An 18,557-nucleotide genomic window follows, 5' to 3' on the forward strand; every position below is an offset into this window, starting at 1 on the left:
CAGAAACTAGGATAACCTCTGGCCTAAAGAATCTCTAGATGAGCACAGACCTTAATTTTTCACTAGTTGAGAGCAATAAAATGTTTTTACCAAATCTGACTCATAGCTGAAGCAGGAGGAACACATCGAGTCTGAGACTTACAGTAAGTCTGTTTAAAAGCTCGCTGTTTTGGGGACCCTTAAGAATGTCGAGGTTTTGTGATTATCAATGGATGTTAACTACAGGGAAAATCCAGTACTTACAAAATGTTTTGAGTTGTTTTCATTTCCCAAAATGTCATGAGTCATGCTGTCAGAAGTCCCTTCAGTTCTTACAAGCCAGTGGCACTGGTTTGTGAGGGTGTTTAAAAACAGAACCAGACTAATCACAAAACACACGCAAGACCACAAAAATCCAGGCAGTTAAAAAAGTTAACATTTTATTTTTTTTGTCTGTTACATCAAAGAGAGGGAGAGAATAAGTGTCAATCAAGGTGACCTGCATTTCCAGTGATGAGCTTTTGAAGAGCCGATGCTTTCAAGACTCCACCAGAAACGCACCATATAGAATATCCACTCCTTAAGGCCAAACAATTATTTTTGCTTTTCTCTGCCCTTTGGGTTGTTGTCAGATACTTCCATATTTTGTTTCTTCTTTTTGTCAGTTCAAAGTCCTGTGGGAGCTGATTGAAATCAGAACTGGAACGGAGGCAGTCCAGGTCAAGGGGACATATCCTTGGAAATGTATTTATTAGTATCCTTAAGCTGCTGTCAATCAAACTGCAGGAACAGTCAAATACTAATTTCTGATTGTCATGCAATGGCAGTGGTGTGATTAAAAAAAACTGTAATGCAAGATTTGCAAAATATTTTACATAGATATTTTTACGCAGTTTTTTTATTGATTTTGATTGATTGGATTATCAGAAGAATTTGCATAAATACTGGAAGGACATCTCATGTGTCAGAACGTAAAGATTTCCTCCAATACCCCAAAGAAGAGCATATTCCCTGTCTGAAAATACAACATCGTCCTCTAGTGGTCATTGTAAGCCATGCATCCTTACTTTCTTAAATAGTGGTGCTCAGATGGGACAGGTAACAAACATGGCTTCTTTGATGGCATGTTCTTACTGGGGTCCTGTAGTCATGTGATGGAAGGAGCCCCAGAAGTGCAGGGGACTAGAGAATACAGTCTGATCGTGGGTGAAGAGGGCATTGTGTGGCTCAGAAGATAAGATAAGATCACTTTATTGGCCATATACAATTTCTTGTATTAGGGATTTGTCTTTTCACAGACCCCAGCTTGCTCTCCATGAGACACACAGACAGGGAGAGAAGCTTGGGGTCAGAGTGCAGGGTCAGCCATTTATACGGCACCCCTGGAGCAGTTGGGGTTAAGGGCCTTGCTCAGGGGCCCAACGGAGTTGGATTCCTCTACCGGCCGCGGGATACAAACTGGCAACCTTCCAGTCCCAGGCGCAGATCCTGAGCCACAGAGCCACCGCCAGGCCCCTCTGCTTTCGTCCACTGGCAAACCCACAGTTTGCTGACTGGTAATGGCGAAACCTAAGCAGTGCTTCCTTCAGTCCTGGGGGGGTTGGGGAGACGAGTTCAGGCAAACTCCTGCACCACCAGCTCTTTCAGGGAGAGCTGGGACACTGGACCCCTCTGCGCGTCCCTGGCCTGGGTCAGCTCCTCCTGCAGCTGGGCGATGGGCCGGCCCAGCTCGTAGCCCAGGTCGATCAACATGGCGAGCAGGGGGCACCTGTACTTGTGCCTGCGGAGGCGGCGGACCAGCGCCAGGGCCCTCTCGCCCATGGCGAAGGCGCTGGCGGAGTCCTCGAGGTCCCGGTGGCAGACCAGCGCGGCGCAGAGCGCGGGCACCAGCAGGGCGGGGCAGTGCTGCGCCAGCTTCTCCTGCAGGTTGAGGGCGGGCAGGAGCAGCTCCAGCGCGCGGGCGTACTTGCCGCCGCGCAGGCAGACGTGGGCCTGCCGCAGCTCCGGCTCGGTGAAGAAGGCCAGGAAGGCGGGGGAGTGGCGGACGCAGCGCAGCGCGTACAGACGCGCCAGGTAGTCCCTGAACGCCACCCGGCGCTCGTCGATGCTTTCCTGGGCAAAGTTGCTCGTCAGCCTCTTCCTCGGGAAGGACACCTCCTCCAGCTCCTCGCTGAAGTCGCGCAGCAGCGTCTGCTGGAGGCGCTCGAAGTCCGAGTAGCGCCGCTCGATGGTCACCTGCTTGGCGTCGTAGCTGCCCGACTTTATCACCACGATCTGGTACATCTGCGGCGCACATGGACAGACAGTCTTAACCCCCGCCCGGCACACTGGTCAAGACCCAGATGGCATTTGTCCCCAGGACACACACTCTCTACTCGGATATAAGAGACGTTACCGTCCCGAGGGAGGATTGCGTGAGGATCACCAGTGAGCCAGGTAAAAGGACAAGGGATCCGGATCGTCATTCTATCAACCCTTTCCAGAATGAATACAGAAGGGTACAAACGTAGCTACGCCACAGAGCAGTGTGAATTAAGAAGATCAAGTAACAGAAGATCTGCATTCATGACAGCTACCCAGCCATGTTGTTGAAGCTGGTACCCTGACTTTCTTCAGGAATTGGCCAGATGAGATCTTTGGATCTATCAGCTACTCATTAACTCACTAACGAGCTAACAGGCTTGATGGGCCAAATGGCCTCCTCTCGTTTGTAACTCTTTATTATGTTTTTCCGAATGACCCATTCTGTTTCACAAATTCACTTATGTTCTTATGAGCCACGCAGACTTCAAACCTCAAAGCCATTTCCACTGCGGTCGAGCAGCGAGCAAACCGTCCAATCTGGCCTCTTTTCTCCTTCCTGCACCTGGGATATCGCCTCAGTGAGCTCACCACGTATCTGCACAGGGGCTGCTCCACGATGCGGGCGGAGGGGATCTCGAACAGCAGCTTAACCGGCTTCTCCCGGGACTTCACCCCCTGCCAGTACTCCTGCAGCTCCTTCGTGGTCATGGAGGAGCTGGAGCTGGGGCTCAGATCCCCGCCTGCAGCGCGCACATGCGGACACACGGCCACAAGCACGGAAGACAGTGACAAAAATAAAAGACTCTTAGAAACGAGTTTGTGTTTCACTGTATTCCGGCGGTTTCTCTGCTCTGCAGCAGCACGCCTGGGCTTCAAGCACTGCGTTCTAAAGAGGCGAAGTGTTTCACGAACCGAGAGCTGCAGGGTCCAGCTGGGGACTTGGTGGTGAAGCCGGGGCATGATGGACACGGTGCCCTGTCCGGGTGTCAGACTCCGCTGCCGGCTGCGTCAATCCATAATCCTCGTCCAGGCAGGGACCCATCTGCCCATCATCACAGGTATCCCCCATTGGCAGAACAGTCTGGGTCTCCCTGTGATGGGACACAGAGTACACAGAGTCCTAGTGTCTTACTTCCATTGCAAAGGACATGAGACACATACAGTATAGTCAATGGATATTGTATACAGAGTCCTAGTGTCTTACTTCCATTGCAAAGGACATGAGACACATATAATCAATAGATATTGTAAACAGAGTCCTAGTGTCTTACTTTCTATGCAAAGGACATGAGACACATACAGTATAGTCAATAGATATTGTATACAGAGTCCTAGTGTCTTACTTTCATTGCAAAGAGCAGCGGGCACAACTGGAAGATATGAGGAAGCACACTGAGGACTGAGAATTGAAAGCACTCTTTTACAAACAGGGGATGGGTGCCTGGAACAAGCCACCAAGATGCTGGATTGAAGCCGATTCCCTGTGAACCCTTGAGAAACAGATGGATGAGATCTTGCAGCCAAAACGGGTGTGATGAGCTGAAGGGTTTTTAATTTGTTACCATTCTGATTTTATAGCCATCTAGGAGTTGTGATGCTTTCATATTTTATCTGAATTTTGCTCGTTCTCTAACTGGAATGTTATGATGGAGAATACGGGCATTTCATATACTACAAATAATCTTGATATGGACATGCATAAAAGCCTAGCTTTGAAGCACAGTCGACAATTAAATTAATCTGCACGTTTCCGATATGATTAATTGGGTTGTTTCCTAACCATTAGTCTGTGATTATCCTGTAAGTGATTTCTGAATAAAAGAAGAAGAACAGTGTCATGAATGGGACAGGGGAGAGAGCACAAAATTTTAGAAATATTTCTCTGAGGCACTGCTTTGTCTTTAGAGGTCTCCATTGGAAACAACAACTTAGAAATGCAAACTGCACTTGGGGAAAGATCCGGAGGTCTTTTAAAATCAATCTGTGCTTTCATTTTCTTAAAGGAGTGATGTAGAGAATTTAGAAATTCGTGTTGCGCGGATATCTCTGGGAAGCGCAGCAAGAGCCCAGGCTGTAGCCTGTGGATAAGTGAGTGCAACTGGGCTAGAGATCAACCAGCTACAGCTGCAGTTCTGCAGGCAGAGCTGAGCTCTCCACTGCAGTCAAGGTCAAATGGAAATGAAAACCCATACGAATCCAAACTACACAACCACAATGAAAGCTTTGTGTTTGAAGAATAATTAATCAGTTTCCCCAGAGAAACTAGATAAACTCAAATGTATTCTAGGGGGTACCCGTCCTTTCGAAGTCGTTGCTATTAACAATGCTGTTGGTGTACTTAACTGAAAATTCCTCCTTTATGGGATAATAACATTATTTTACTTTTTCTTTCACTTGATCCACAGTCTAGCCAAAACACTGGGCTTCCTCTCTCAAAGGTTCTCTCTCTGTTTGTATCCCAGCTGACAGTTTGGCGAGTCTGTAAAATGAGGAAGTGATGCTCTACATGGCTTTGTAGTATAGCACCTCTGTGGACAAGCGCGGGTCTGAAACCAGCATAAATTGTGACGAACTGGGTTTTACCCCTGGCCTCTGACCTCTGAACTCTGACCTCCTACAATACACTTGGCTGGTGAGCACTGAACCTCCCTGTTCTGTTTGCATCAGGAGCTGAAATATAACATAAAACTGGGCTGCTTACCCGCACTGCCGTGCCAGTGTATTCCTGTTAATGTTTTCAGTTCCACACCATGCTCACGTGTTGCGCTCTCTTACCAAGGATGAATATGCCATATTGACGGAGGTGAGCATCCTGTTAGCCTGGGCGTTCTGGCCCTGCAAGGTCACGCTAGACTCTGTCAAATGGCACTGCCTAGGGGGAGAAAAAGAGAAACAGGTCTCGGGCTTTGAGGAAGGAAGTGCTGGTCTGCGATGTGTACTGTGATTGGTCTGCGCTCACACTGTGGAGAGGGGGTGGAGGTCTGTGTGTGCAGGGAAGGAGTGGTGCTTGTGTGTGCAGGGCAGAGATGAATCAGCTGGCTTCTGAGTCAGATCTTGCAATCGCTTCCCTTCACTCGGACCCACCAAGGAAAGTGGCTCATACCAAGAGCAGGACCAACCCCTTAAAACAAGCAGGCTAAAAAAGCCAGAGGCCAGCTCTGGTGCTGCTGACTTTCCAGTCCAGTGGGCCATGTAAGGTAATTTAAGTATCGTAAAAGATACTTTAGAACAAAAATGTGAATACCCCTCATCTTGTGAAGGAAAAGGTCATTAAACAAACTATTTGTTCAATTTGATCAATAACTTCAAAGTGTTCTAAATCTTTAGATGCAGGAGACGGGAGACCTGAACTAAGTAAATGTAAGGATCTCCAGGATCTGTGTCAGACATCTCCAACCCTGATCCTGAAAAGCCCCAGTCCAGACTTTAGAGGCAGCCTTTACATCATCAGTTTCTGAAGGAACTGGTGTATTTAAGACATTCAGCGAGACAAGTGGTCCTCTCACTGACCCATTACTTGCTTAATTGATCAATTACTTAACCAAGTGTCTCTAATCCTTACATAACAGGTGATTGAGGGGTGATCTTTAATAATATCTGGTTTGAGGCTCAGAATGACCAGGGTTGGAGATTCCTATGGTAAGTGCCCCCCCAACCCCACTTATTGAATTGAAAAAATGTCTTTAAATGTGTCAATATGAGCCAGTAGCAGCTCTCCTGATGTTTTTAATTGCAAATGTTCCAAGTGTTCACACCTGGATTTCTGTGTTCCAAAATCACAGTCACTTCCCCTATTACCATGTTTTAATATATTCTAAGGACAATTATGCTTGGGACCACTGGAATACACAGTAAAGCAGTGTTGCTCTTCAAGTGGTAATAATAAAGTTTAGATACAAAAGAAATCCAAACGCGATCGGGCACCTGTTTCTGTATGTGGGGGCGGGACGGAATAAGGTGTCGTTTGATCACTGTAGACCAGCGGATCCCAGCCCACCTTCATCAGAGAACCGAAGTCTTACTTGATCTCAGAAGTTGCCTCAATTGAATATTTGCATTTTATTTCATTTACGAAATTACACGGTTCAAGTTCCAACATGCTTAAGAGCTGGGGAACAGGCAGTTCAAATTAATCTTTTTACTACTAAGTCAATGGAGGGTTTGACTGTATAACTGAGGACTCGGCTGGGACAAAACCAACAGGTGTGTGTGTGGGTCACCGGGACTGGAAGCTTTTACTGTAGGACAAGAATGCAGCTGACACGTAAGAAATTGTCTCGTCTCGGATTTTTTAATCTTGTCAGCATTTGCCTTTTATGTTAGTTTCGGTTGTCCACGTCTGCGATGTTGGTCAAAGAAACGTTTGGATTTAAACCTTATTTATACGCAAAATAGGCTCCAGATTTGATTCTCGAAAAGAAACGGACGGTGAAGCTGAAACTATCCGACTCCTTCAGTGCACCGGTGCAGCGAGTTAACGAGCGTCTCCAGATTGTATGCCGTCCTGCGTGCCGCCCCTCACGGACCTGGTTCCCCAGTAAGGCTTCTCCGTCTGTTTGTCCTCTCAGGGAGTATCTTTTAGGGATTCTGTAAAACACGCGTGTGTGTACATATATATATATACAGTATACACAGTCATCAGTCTAACACCCTAGATCCACGAGGCCGCTTGCTGGAGACGCTTCTCCTTTACGGTCAACATTGACACTTCGTGCGTGTTTATTTGTACTGTTGTACGTGTTACAACAATAATATAGTAATATAATCACAATAACAAATATCAGTGAACAGAACTCCAACGCTGAGAAAATTTAATGAAGACCGCTTCTTAGGAGTTGATAGACTCGTGTAATAGACTCTATGAGGGATAAACGTCAATCCCGCATTTTGACATCTTTAGTGAATACAATTAAAAGTGCGGTTTTATTCTCTTACATGCAATTCCTTACATCTTAAGTAGAACCTCCAGGATTAACCAGCGCATGTTTTATTCCGGGCCAAAATGATTGTGTAGTTCGCATTCAGCTGAAGCTGGGGAAAACAGCCAGACCCCGGCAAAAGTGATATGAAGGAAGGCGGATGAAAAATAAAATCCAGTTATCATGAAAAAAAACATTTAACGAAATCAGTAGTTAGGAGCCGAAAAGTCTTGGGACGCCATTTAACCTGAAAAAGGATTCTCCGGTAACAATTTGACTGGCACGTACGAAAATAACAGAAAGCGTTCTACAGGACCGTCAGACTTCACAATTAAAACCTACAGGTGATTTTGTGCCACTTCTACAGTGACCTGCTCAGCAACCTATTCAGAGGTTGCACCAAATTAGCATTGGGCTTGTGTCCAGGGGCGTGTTTTGGAAATCTGAAATTGCTAGATTGCAGCTGTCTTTAGTAAAAAAGGAGACATTATTTTCATACTGAATTTAAGAACACCCCCCATCGCCTTTGGCACACCTCTTCCCCATTTCACTTCTTTGCCGTAGGTCAATTTCTCGACTTTGCCAGGAGGTCGCACGTACTGTGAGTCGCGCTGTCTGCCGCGTTGAGAGCGCGCTTTCACGGGTCACAGGTCTGCCGAGCACACGGGGAGAACCCGGCCTGTCGGGCATTTTCTCCGGGTAGTAAAGGCAAGGCTTGGTGCATTTTCTCTTTCGTTTTGAGGGAGCTGTTTGCATCACGAAGGGAAGTTCTTCATCACTGTAAGTACTGTATGCCAGGAAGGCGATGCTTCCTGTGCTGTTTTGCAAGCGCCACTTTGCTGTGGGTGTGGAGCTCCAGTAGTGTCAGAACTGTTGAGAGAGCTCAAGGAGGTCAGCAATAGTAATCGACTTCAAGCCGCCCACTGGCGCAGCCAGATCAGGTCAGTTTCGCCTGCTGGGCTTCTGTCCGACTGCCTTCTCAAGTCGAGGTCAGTAACTGTGCTGTGGAAGTCTTCTGTCTTCCAGCAAGCTGGAGTGGGGCTGCTGTCTGGCGGGAGTCTTGGAGGGCCGTGCTGAAGGATGAGGCATGCGCGCCCAGCTCTTGGTGCAGACGCAGAGGACTGAGCTGGTGAGGGTGCTGGGCGGGGGGGCGGCAGACGGGCTGGAGAGCGTGTTGGACCTCCTGCTGGCCTGGGACGTCCTGCTGGGGGAGGATTATGAGAGCCTGCGGGCTCCGGGGCAGGCCTTGCACGTTACTGCCCGGGAACTGCTTGACCTCCTCTGGAGCAAAGGAGAGATGGCTTGCCAGTTCCTGCTGACAGCTATCGGCCAGGTGCTCCCGCAGGATCAGAAAGCTGGCTTGTCCCTGGGGAACTGCAGCTGCCCGGTCAGAGGAGCCGAGCAGATCCCCTCCACTGGCACTCGGACCCTGCAGAGGGAGCGGCCCAGTCTCGTGAGGAAGCTCCATGGCAACACTGGTGGGGCTCTGAGGACCCTCAGGGAAGCAGGTTGCTTCAGCGCTTATGACTGCGATGAAGTCCTGTTGCCCATATACACACCCTCGCAACAGGTAAGGGAAGCCGAGGAATTTGCACTTCATCAGACAAGTTTTGCATGTCTCTTTTCGCAGGATTTGAGAGATCTGTCTGGATCCAACACCTTCCTGTGCACATAGGATTTTCAAATTACGCTATTAGCTTCTCAATGTTGCTGCCTTATGAAATTCTGTGCTCACAAGTCTGGTCTGACGGGATCAGTCCTGTACGCAGTCTTCATGATGGATTCCTGAGCTGGGATATGATGCTTTATATAAACATTGATAGTTCACATAAATAAATCCAGCACTAAGCAGTCATTGTTGCCTTATTTCTGAAAAGACGTGTTCTTTTAGTGTGGTTCTGTAATACTATCTGTTAAATATGAACAAAACTGCCTTTTCCTGGAGAGACAGAGCATGGCTTTCATACCGCAGCATTAAAAGGAAGATATGTGCCCTAACAGTAACTGAATGCAGTCAGATTAATGCACAAATCACATTTCAGTTGAAGTGTGAGAGAATGCAGTGTACATACACATACGTCAAGTGTCAAGAATGTGCTGGAGGCGGCTGTTGGTTCTGTGGTCCGTGCACCAGGAACCTGCTGTTGGGTCTCTCTGGTCTGGACACCTGGAGCCTGCTTTTGGTTCTGTGGTCCGGACACCAGGAGCCTGCGAGATGCCGGTGGTGTCAAGCGTCTGTGTTGCGCAGGCCAGGAGACTGCTGGATCTTGCCGGATCAAAGGGAGAGGCAGCAGCTGAGGTCCTGTTGTCATACATCCAGCAGACAGGAAAAGGACCCACGCAGCCTCTGACGGATGACACACACAAACCAGGTATGTCTGGGAACAGAGTGGGCAACATTTAATATCGAATCATTATAATTCCATTCATCAAGCAATCCATCGCTTCAGTTTCTGGCCACTTCATTCAAATCAGGGCCGTGGGGGAGCCAATGCCTATCCCAGCATGCAGCAGACACAATGCAGGATACTTCCTGGACAGGATGCCAGTCCATCAGAGGGCACACACAGAGTCGTATACACTCACACTAGGACCAATTTTCCCAGAAGCCAATTGAGCTGCACTTGTTTTTTTGTACTGTGGGAGGAAACTGGAGCAGCTGGCAAAACCCCAAGCGTACCCAGGTTTACAAACTATATACAACTAACTACAAACGCCACACAGACAGCACCGCAGGTCCAGAATCTAACCCAGGGCTCCAGCAAAGCTCCCCACTGCGCCATCGTGCGCACCATCCACCCAGAATCATCATATTGGGAACATTTTGGTAAAACCTGTTCTTGGACTCAACCAAACCAAGTGTTCATCTATTGGGGGGGAAATCAGTCCTGTTAAAACTTTTTTTTTCTCCCATTCAGTGCTGTGAACACTGGACTAGTTATATTGGACAAAACTGGTGCAATTTCATTTAAAAGCCTGATAAGCATTAACATGATCACGGAACAGGTAAAGGTTTATTCCAGGCTGAACGGAAAAGAAAAGAGACTCATCGTTTTGTCCGTGCAGCCTCCTTCAAGTGTCCGACCAGTGTCGCATCTGAAAAAGGCTCCACAGCCCAAACATTGCGTCATTTTTCTTTTCCTTTCAGCATGGAATTAACCTTTACCTGTTCCTTTGCAGCCCACACAGCTGCCTACTTGAACTTCTTTATCGTGATCACTCCCTTTCCTCAAAACCTGTTTCAGCAGTGCTATTTTTGTGTTGCAGTGATAAACATACAGTGCGCTGGCTTTGTTTCCTAGATCCGGTTCCTCTGACATACCAGAGGAAGCTGAGAAGCATGGTCTCAGCCCAGTCTCGGTTCCTCAGCATGTACGGTGGGATGGAGAACCTGTCTCTGGAGGACATCTACACGGAAGGGGTGCTGGAGGTTGCGCAGGGTTCTGGGGAGCCACAGCGACCTCTGGGCCTGGAGGACATCTTGTCTCCCGTCGGGGTCGTGAACAAGGAGGCGGACACAGTGCTGATATCGGGCGAGGCTGGAAGTGGGAAGAGTACTCTGCTGCAGCGCCTGCATCTGCTGTGGGCTGGAGAGGCGGCGCTGCAGGACTTTGTCCTGCTGTTCCCTTTCAGCTGCCGGCGGCTGAGCGCCATGCACCAGGAACTGTGTTTGCGGGAGCTGCTCTTCCAGCACTGCTGCTGGCCGGACGCTGACCAGGACCTGATATTCCACTTCATCCTGGACCAGCCCCACAGGGTCCTCTTCACCTTCGATGGCCTGGATGAGCTCAGGATGCGCTTTACGGACGAGCAGGGGCAGTGTTCCCCGACGCAGCCCACTTCGGTGCCCACCATGCTCTTCAGCCTTTTCCAGGGCAGCCTGATGAAGGGCGTCTGCAAGCTGGTCACAAGCCGGCCGGATGTGGTGGGACCCTCTTTGAGAAAGTACATCCGGAAGGAAGTCTCCCTGAGGGGTTTCTCGCAGGATGGGATCAGCTCTTTTGTGAAGAAGCACCACAGTGACCCCAGCATTGCTACCTGTGTCATGGACACCTTGCGGGGCAACACGGCACTCCTGGGGCTGTGTCACATCCCGGTCTTTTGCTGGATTGTCTCCAAATGCCACGAGGAGCTTCTGGGACGGGGAGGGGGTAGCCCACAGACCATCACTGATGTCTACCTGATGATTCTTCAGCACTTCCTACAGCACTCCCACCCTCAGCAGTGCCCCCTGGGGGCTACTTGGATGCACGATCATGCACACATACTTCTGCACCTGGGCAGGTTGGCTTTGGGTGGCCTTGTGTCCTCTAGTTATGTGTTTTCGGACCTGGAGCTCCAGCAGTGCGGGGTTACAGAGGAGGACCTCTTCGCAGGCTTCCTTGTCCTTGTTAAAAGCCTTTCTTCCCGGGGCGGCAAACACTACGAGTTCCTGCACCTCACAGTCCAGTGCTTCTTTGCCGGTCTCTTCATTGTGCTGGACAACAACCTCAGCCGCTCCACGATTCCGCAACTCTTCCACCCACAACGCAAGCAGCCGTCGGCGCTGGCCTGCGTGTGTCTCGGGCCCTGCCTGCACTCCGGCGCCCGTCAGGACGCCGGAGCAGAGGGGGATCTCCGGGAAGCCGAGACACCCAATTTGCAGATGACCGCCACCTTCGTAGCCGGGCTGCTCTCCCAGCGCCATCGGGGTCTGCTCCTGCTGTACGGCCTGGCCCCCACCTCGCTGGACAGGAAGTGCAAGCAGGTGGTGAAATGCTTGTCCAAGGGGATGCAGAGGCACTTCAAATCCATCCCTCCCCCCGTGGAAGGGGAGAAGAAGAGCATGCATGCCATGCCGGAGTTTGTCTGGCTCATTAAATGCATCTACGAGATGCAGGAGAGCAGCATAGCGAAGGAGGCCATGGCAAAGGTGGAGGTAGAGCACCTGAAGCTGACGTACTGTGGCATCGGTCCCGTGGAGTGCACCGCCCTGTCCTTCGTCCTGCGTCACTTGAGGTCTCCCGTCGGCCTGCAGCTGGACTACAACTCAGTAGGCGATGTTGGAATCGAGCAGCTCCTGCCCTGCCTAGACAAGTGCCATTCCATTTAGTAAGTGCATGCATTTCCCTTACCATGACAAGTGCCCTCAGGATCTAGGAAAGCCTCACGATTTTATACCACAGTATTTCAAGTTGCAAACACAAGTCTGCAATGTTAAAGAATGTCAGTGTATGGGATTCCTACACTGAAAATAGTTTTGCCTTGCTTTTCTTTATCTGTGCCATCAAAATGCAGCTAGACATGATCCACTGCAATTTAGAGAACCGGTTTATCTTGAACAGTTTATAAAGCACATGTCTCCTTTGCATTCTGACCTCCTCCTCCTCCTCCCAGCCTCCGGCACAATAACGTATCCGATGAAGGCATCTCCAAGCTGATTGAGAGGGGCATCGAATGTGAGCATTTTCAGAAGATTGCGTGAGTACATCGTCCTGCATTACACCAACCCACACAGGATAATAAGAAAGACAAGTTCATATTGTGAACAGACAATTGTTTGGATTTAACCACATTAAATTTTTAAATGTGTTAGGACAGAGAGTTACAGTCTGTAAAACCTGACAAAACTAAAACTTCAGTGAGAATGCGCTTTATCAACTCCGCTCCAGACTGACAGTCCTGGTCTTGAATTGGTAAGAAACACAAAGTAATAAGCAAGTGAGACCAATATCTTTGTGTAGTTGCTGTATCTTAGGTTGTGATACCGCTGTTTCAAAATATTGTATTCTGTTTCCAGTTATTGAACACTTGTGACTAGTTCATTTTCACTGTTTTAATTAAACAATCCCCTTGTAGTGCAAATGAGTTCATTCTGTGTATGTGACTTGGCAACATGTATCTAGTGTAGAACTATTCACATGAAAGCGCATTTTCTTTTTTTTTGTTGTTGTTGTTGTTGGTTAGATAAAGGATGTCTCAAAGAATGGTAGTCTTTTAGTCTTTTCTATGGCCTATTATCGACTCCAATTCCAATTTATGGTTGCAGTACAAACCCCATTTAACCTCTGGGGGTGGATAACTTGAGAATTTTTACCTCTACCAGAAACGCAGTAGGTGTAATTATTTACCTCCAACCTGCCTCTTTTCAATGTCATGCTTGACATGAGTCCTCTGAGGCTAAAGTTTAAAGCTTAATCCCAGAAATGAAATAATAGGTATTTACAATGAGTTATTCATTTGTACCTTTCCTGTAGGCTGTTTAATAACAACCTGACAGATGAGTGCACAAAGCATTTTGCAAAACTTCTCCGAACGAAGAAAAATTTTCTTTCCTTAAGGTAAGAATTACCTGGCATTTCCTGTTTGTCCTTGTGTGGTAGGATGTCTATTCTGGTGGATGTCGGATGGGAAAACCGGCCTGCTTTTTTACTGTTCTGCACGTTTTCTTCCATTGAACTGATTTCAGTGAAGTTGGCTCCGTCACTGCTGGCTCCTGATGGCTTGTTATTCTGTTGCAGGCTGGGAAACAATCACATCACTGCACAAGGGGCAGAGCAGCTGGCAGAGGGGCTGAGGGAGAGTCGCTCTCTGCAGTACCTGGGGTGAGAGTCGCTCGTCGGCGTGCCACGTCAGCGAGCTTCCGGATTCACCGCTGCTTGCGCAGGCTATGATTAAAGATCAAGGTTGTAGTACGTTTCCCAATCCATCGCTGAGTGCTTGTCTTGGCTCGTGCTGGTGATATTGACTGCCACGAGCATCCCCACACAGCCAGCCAGGAGCAAGAGGAGGGTGATGTCTTGGTGGTCTAACAGGCCTGTCCCTGCATCCCTTTCTAGACTGTGGGGGAACAAAATCGGAGACCAGGGGACGGAGGCGCTGGCAGAGGCCTTGGAGAAAAGCCCCAGCTTGGTGTGGCTCAGGTAAAGACAACTGGGCATGCACAAAGTCACATGGCTACAATGCTTTATTTTTTTGCACCTACCTCATTTGGACTTCCTGATGGGTTAAGACCAACCTTTCCACCTGCCAGTAGATCTCCCATGATTGCACGGGGGGGAGAGTGAGAGTTTGCAGACGTGCTCTGGGCCACGCATCATCGTGACGCCCTGCAGGTGCCAGTCTGACAGGAGGGGTGCTGATGGGAGGAGCCGGTCTCACAATGGTGCAAGAGCCAAGAGAACGGTGCTCATGTAAACGGAAGCCAGCTGTGCAGCCGTGCTTGAGAAACCCGGTCACAGCCTTCCTGTTTCTTTAATGGCAGAATTTCCCCCTTGTAGTTTCTCAAGCAGCTGTATAAACTTAACTCTGTGTTTGCCTGTGGCTTGGTACAGAAGAGACAGCGTGGCTATAGTGCACTGATGCAGTGTCATTCTCCCTTGTCTTCAGTTCCATCGCCTATTAAAGGGCTGGAGACAGAAGTCAGGCAGCATGCAGATCAATTCCAGGCACCGGTGATTGAGCATGGATGTGCTCCAGGACATGGATAGAGAACCACTGTGATACAGATCTAGGTTATAACATAACATAACATCACTTTATTAGCCCTATACAATTTCTTGCATTAGGAATTCGGCTTTTCACATACCCCAGCTTGCTCTCCATGAGACACACAGACAGGGAGAGAAGCTTGGGGTCAGAGCGCAGGGTCAGCCATTTATACAGTGCCCCTGGAGCAGTTGGGGGTTAAGGGTCTTGCTCAGGGGCCCAACGGAGTTGATTCCTCGGGATACGAGCCGGCAGCCTTCCAGCTACAGACGCAGATCCTTAACCACAGAGCCACCGCTCCGCCCGTTACATCAGGATGATTGCAGCGCAATGTCAATGAAAGGTGTTAAAAATGTGTGCCGCACCTATCCTGATGTGTCGCGTGCTGTGCTGTGATTGCAGTCTGGTGGACAATGGAGTGAGCAGTTCTGGAGCCCGTGCGCTGACTGCAGTGATCAAGAATAGCAGTACTCTGGAGGAGTTATGGTGAGTGCCTCTCTCTGTAGACTGGCTCAGCTAGGCTCTGGTTCACCAGTGGTCTCTGCGTAGGCCAAATCACTGCAGGGTGAAGAAAAGCTGTACATTTCAAAAACCACCATATCTCGTCCCAAAAGGACCAGTACCATTCCAGTACAAGTAGTACAAACTCTGGATACCATGGTATGTTCCAGACGATATACCCATGCTTAGTTGGCTTCAGACATCATCTATTTAAAATTGAGTTACTGTGTTCTGAGCTCTGTATTTCAAGATCACCACTGCTCACTGTCGTGCATCCACCTCATTATGAAATTCTGGTAATTAATCCTCAGATTGTAATTTGAAAAATCTGCAGGCTTTACATCTACAGAAGAGGACTTGGATGTATTAGAGGCGATATTCAGACCGCGAGTAATTAGCGGAAAAGTTAATTAGTAGCACAGTCGACCAGTTTAGAGTGGTCTCTTAGGCTCTAAGCAGCAGATGAGGAGGATGCCACCTGATAGCAGCACAAAGCCTGTTGTTCACCAGCCTGAGAGATACTGTAAGATACCCCGAGTGCAGGCATGAGGAGAGAGGCTGGTGCAGTCAGCCAGAGGACAGGCTGTTGGCTACAGGAACGATTCATTCTGGTTCTTTGGACAGAAGTTGCATTTTATTTCTGCGCAAATTCTGCATTCTGCTGTCTAGTGGTATGTTAATTTCACTTGAGTTTTCCCCTGAACATTGTTTCCTGAACCTTCACCCAAGCAACTTCAAACACTGCCAGCAACACCTTATTTGCTAATAACATTTTGTATTTAAGATATTCAATACCTAAGCCGTTGTCCGGACCTATAAAACTAAATAAAGACAATATAAACTATTTTATGACATTTGTCAAGGGTACCAGCAGATCAGTACTCAAAATGGCATTTCACATGCATGAAAACTTTAACTTAAGGACTAACACTTAGAATTTACCACAGGTTTAAATTATGTAGGTCCTTTTATTGTGCCATGCATAGTGCTGTGTTACTAGTAATGAAAATGTAGCATTAAAAACAAACCCAAACGAAGCTCCATTCAGGCTCTTGCGTAAGAATCACAATGTCGGCTCTTTCCTCTTTTGTCACTGAGGTTAACCAATAACTCCATCACCCGAGAGGGGGTGCTGTGCCTGATGGCGGCGCTGGAGAAGAACACCAGCGTCAAGGCGATCTGGTAAGATTTCCTCCCCGGCCCGCCGGATGCAGGGGGCGGCCGGCGAGAGAGACACTGGCCGGCACCGCGGAGCAGACGTGGGCAGCGGGGGGGAGATCAGCCGAGAAGCGCACCCCCGGTTCCGAGCGGCGCAGCTTGTTGCCAGGAAACAGCCTGCGCTCGGCTTTCCGACCGCTGGGCACGATGCCAGTGACGAAGCGAGCCAGGACGGAAAGACAGCGCCCTCTGTGTCATCGTCTTGATACTGGGGAGCAGGCCAGGGAGAGGAAAGATGAATTAATTCGTCTCTCTGGTACATTTGTACCATTAGGACTGTTCACGACTGTGTAACAGTCTTAACCAGCCAAATCCTTTATGAAACCATAAACCACACAACTTCAAACAAATATGTCCAGTAGACACTATATCCATGGCCGACCCTAATTAATAGTCGTCATTTGTGCAGTGGTAAACTCCACTCCAGGAATTTGTACTTGGATCTTTGCACAAGTGTGTCTTCTCATAGGTGTTGCTAGGGGTAGCTCAAATAAACCCCTCATTGCACATCTTTCTTCTTTCCGTGAAGGCTGAGAGGAAATGACCTGACAGCAGAGGACATAGAAGAACTCGCCCACAAGGAGAGCCGGCTGACGTTGTGATGCTCAGATCACTCAGGATATCCTCCTGCAGCCTTCCTCACACTCCTCCTCATCCTGCTGAATTGCAGTGCACATCTTCACCACCCAAGACCACGCAGACACTCTGTAGAAGGGGAGATCTTAACATTTCCTTTCCCAGCTCACAATGACTATCCGGGCTATCACTGGGCTATGTTAAACGTCAGAATTTTTAAAACAAAATTACTACTCCTTTATTTAACCAGACAAGGCAGCTGAGAACAGATCCTCATGTCTGATGACGAGAGACTATGGCATCGCTACTCCTTATCAAGCTGCTTGTTCTTTATATTCTGTAGCAGAATTATATTTCTGAGCAGGTGTGTCCGTTTTTCTGATGAATAAACTTAGGGTGAAGCGCGGCTGTGCCAGTCAAGGTAAAACGCGGGGTCCTGAATTTATATTCTCTTCCACCCTCCATCCCTGTTCTGACTGCTCATTCCCAGTCAGGGGCCCGGGGCAGCTGGAGCCTGTCCCAGCCAGCAAAGTGTACAAGACGGGGCCCATCGCAGGGCAGAATCTTGCATTCTTAACTATCTTTAATATCTTAGCATGTGTAACAACATTTATACAACGCACGAGTACGTTTGTACAGACAGCACGTGAGTAATTCATGTTTCAGTTGCAAAGGTACAACTGAGAAGAGGCCACTTTGTTCCTCAAGCTTGCTTGGGGGGTTAGTGGTGAATCAATCTGAGGAGCGAGTCTGGCTGTTTCTTAAAAGAAGCCCAGGTTCTCGGTTTTGACTTGGTCCTTTTTTTGTTACTCCTGTAACCCTTTCCCTACAGCAGTGCCTTCCCTTCTTGGTTTTAAATGTTTTCAAAATTTGACTGACACTTAAATGCAATATGGTGCTGGACGAACTGTCAGGAACTAAGGCTAAGTCTGTTTTTAGCTGTCAGTGGACTGGAGTCAGTGCCATGCTTTTTCAGTCAAGCCACATCAACCTGCCTGACAGAAAACTAAACCACACCAGCATATAATGTAATAGTATTAGTAATGCTGATTAGGGCTTTGTAACAACATCCTAGACTACCAAAGAAAAGACTAATGCATTAGTAACTAGTACCATTGACTGAACTTTTCCATGACCCGTGGCAGCACACGGTAGTAAAAAATCCTGTTCTCACTTATGAGAAAGAGCAGCTTCCGCGCTCCGCCCACTGTCGCGATCAGCACGCTCGCCGCTCTGACCCAACGTGCGCCCCGCCCCCTCGCGCGTCAACCAAGCTTCGGAAATCCCCGCCTCGGGTGGGTGGGCCTAAACTAAAGCACAGGTCTTCCATCCAATGAGGTCTTCGAGCCGGCGCTCAACTGCCAATGAACGTTCAAGGGACTTGACAGCATGGTTGGTCGACCAGGTTCCTCTTGTAAATAATCTTCACATTTTGCTGAAAAGGGGTTCTATTTTTAGATTGCTTTTATTTTATTCCCCTGCTACGTTCTTACCTGGCTCCGAAACCCTGAGAGAATGTGAGCTCTTAGAATCACCGTGTTTGGACGCGTCTGTGGCGAGAAGACAGGAGCCCGGTATAATTTGTCGGCGGAC

At 48.5% G+C, this 18,557-nt stretch overlaps 2 protein-coding genes and 1 long non-coding RNA gene across 5 annotated transcripts; 1 reads left to right on the forward strand and 2 right to left on the reverse strand.

Moving 5' to 3' along the window:
• Window positions 1–402: 402 nt before the first annotated feature.
• Window positions 403–5,429, reverse strand: snx20 (sorting nexin 20). The gene is made up of 4 exons (XM_015368462.2): window positions 4,985–5,429; window positions 3,196–3,374; window positions 2,872–3,023; window positions 403–2,262 (listed from the first exon to the last, which is right to left on the reverse strand). The coding sequence occupies exons 2-4, from the start codon at window positions 3,350–3,352 to the stop codon at window positions 1,594–1,596; spliced, it is 978 nt and encodes a 325-aa protein (XP_015223948.2). The 5' UTR covers window positions 3,353–3,374; window positions 4,985–5,429; the 3' UTR covers window positions 403–1,593.
• A 2,350-nt stretch (window positions 5,430–7,779) lies between these two features.
• nod2 (nucleotide-binding oligomerization domain containing 2) lies at window positions 7,780–17,391 on the forward strand. 3 transcript variants are annotated; one of them, XM_069181316.1, is made up of 10 exons: window positions 7,785–8,772; window positions 9,451–9,574; window positions 10,505–12,293; window positions 12,579–12,662; window positions 13,439–13,522; window positions 13,703–13,786; window positions 14,021–14,104; window positions 15,072–15,155; window positions 16,269–16,352; window positions 16,918–17,391. In XM_069181316.1, the coding sequence occupies exons 1-10, from the start codon at window positions 8,290–8,292 to the stop codon at window positions 16,988–16,990; spliced, it is 2,973 nt and encodes a 990-aa protein (XP_069037417.1). In that variant the 5' UTR covers window positions 7,785–8,289; the 3' UTR covers window positions 16,991–17,391. The 3 variants fall into 3 exon arrangements, with proteins under 3 accessions (XP_069037419.1, XP_069037418.1, XP_069037417.1); XM_069181317.1 differs by lacking the exon at window positions 13,439–13,522 and having other exon boundaries at window positions 7,781–8,772; XM_069181318.1 differs by lacking the exons at window positions 13,439–13,522; window positions 13,703–13,786 and having other exon boundaries at window positions 7,780–8,772.
• Window positions 16,119–18,549, reverse strand: LOC138224368 (uncharacterized). The gene is made up of 2 exons (XR_011182839.1): window positions 18,458–18,549; window positions 16,119–16,596 (listed from the first exon to the last, which is right to left on the reverse strand). It is a non-coding gene; the product is annotated as an uncharacterized lncRNA (long non-coding RNA).
• Between the last annotated feature and the right edge of the window lie 8 nt (window positions 18,550–18,557).

Source organism: Lepisosteus oculatus, chromosome 20 (genome assembly GCF_040954835.1).
Source record: "Lepisosteus oculatus isolate fLepOcu1 chromosome 20, fLepOcu1.hap2, whole genome shotgun sequence".
In the NCBI taxonomy this organism is placed as follows: Eukaryota; Metazoa; Chordata; class Actinopteri; order Semionotiformes; family Lepisosteidae; genus Lepisosteus; species Lepisosteus oculatus.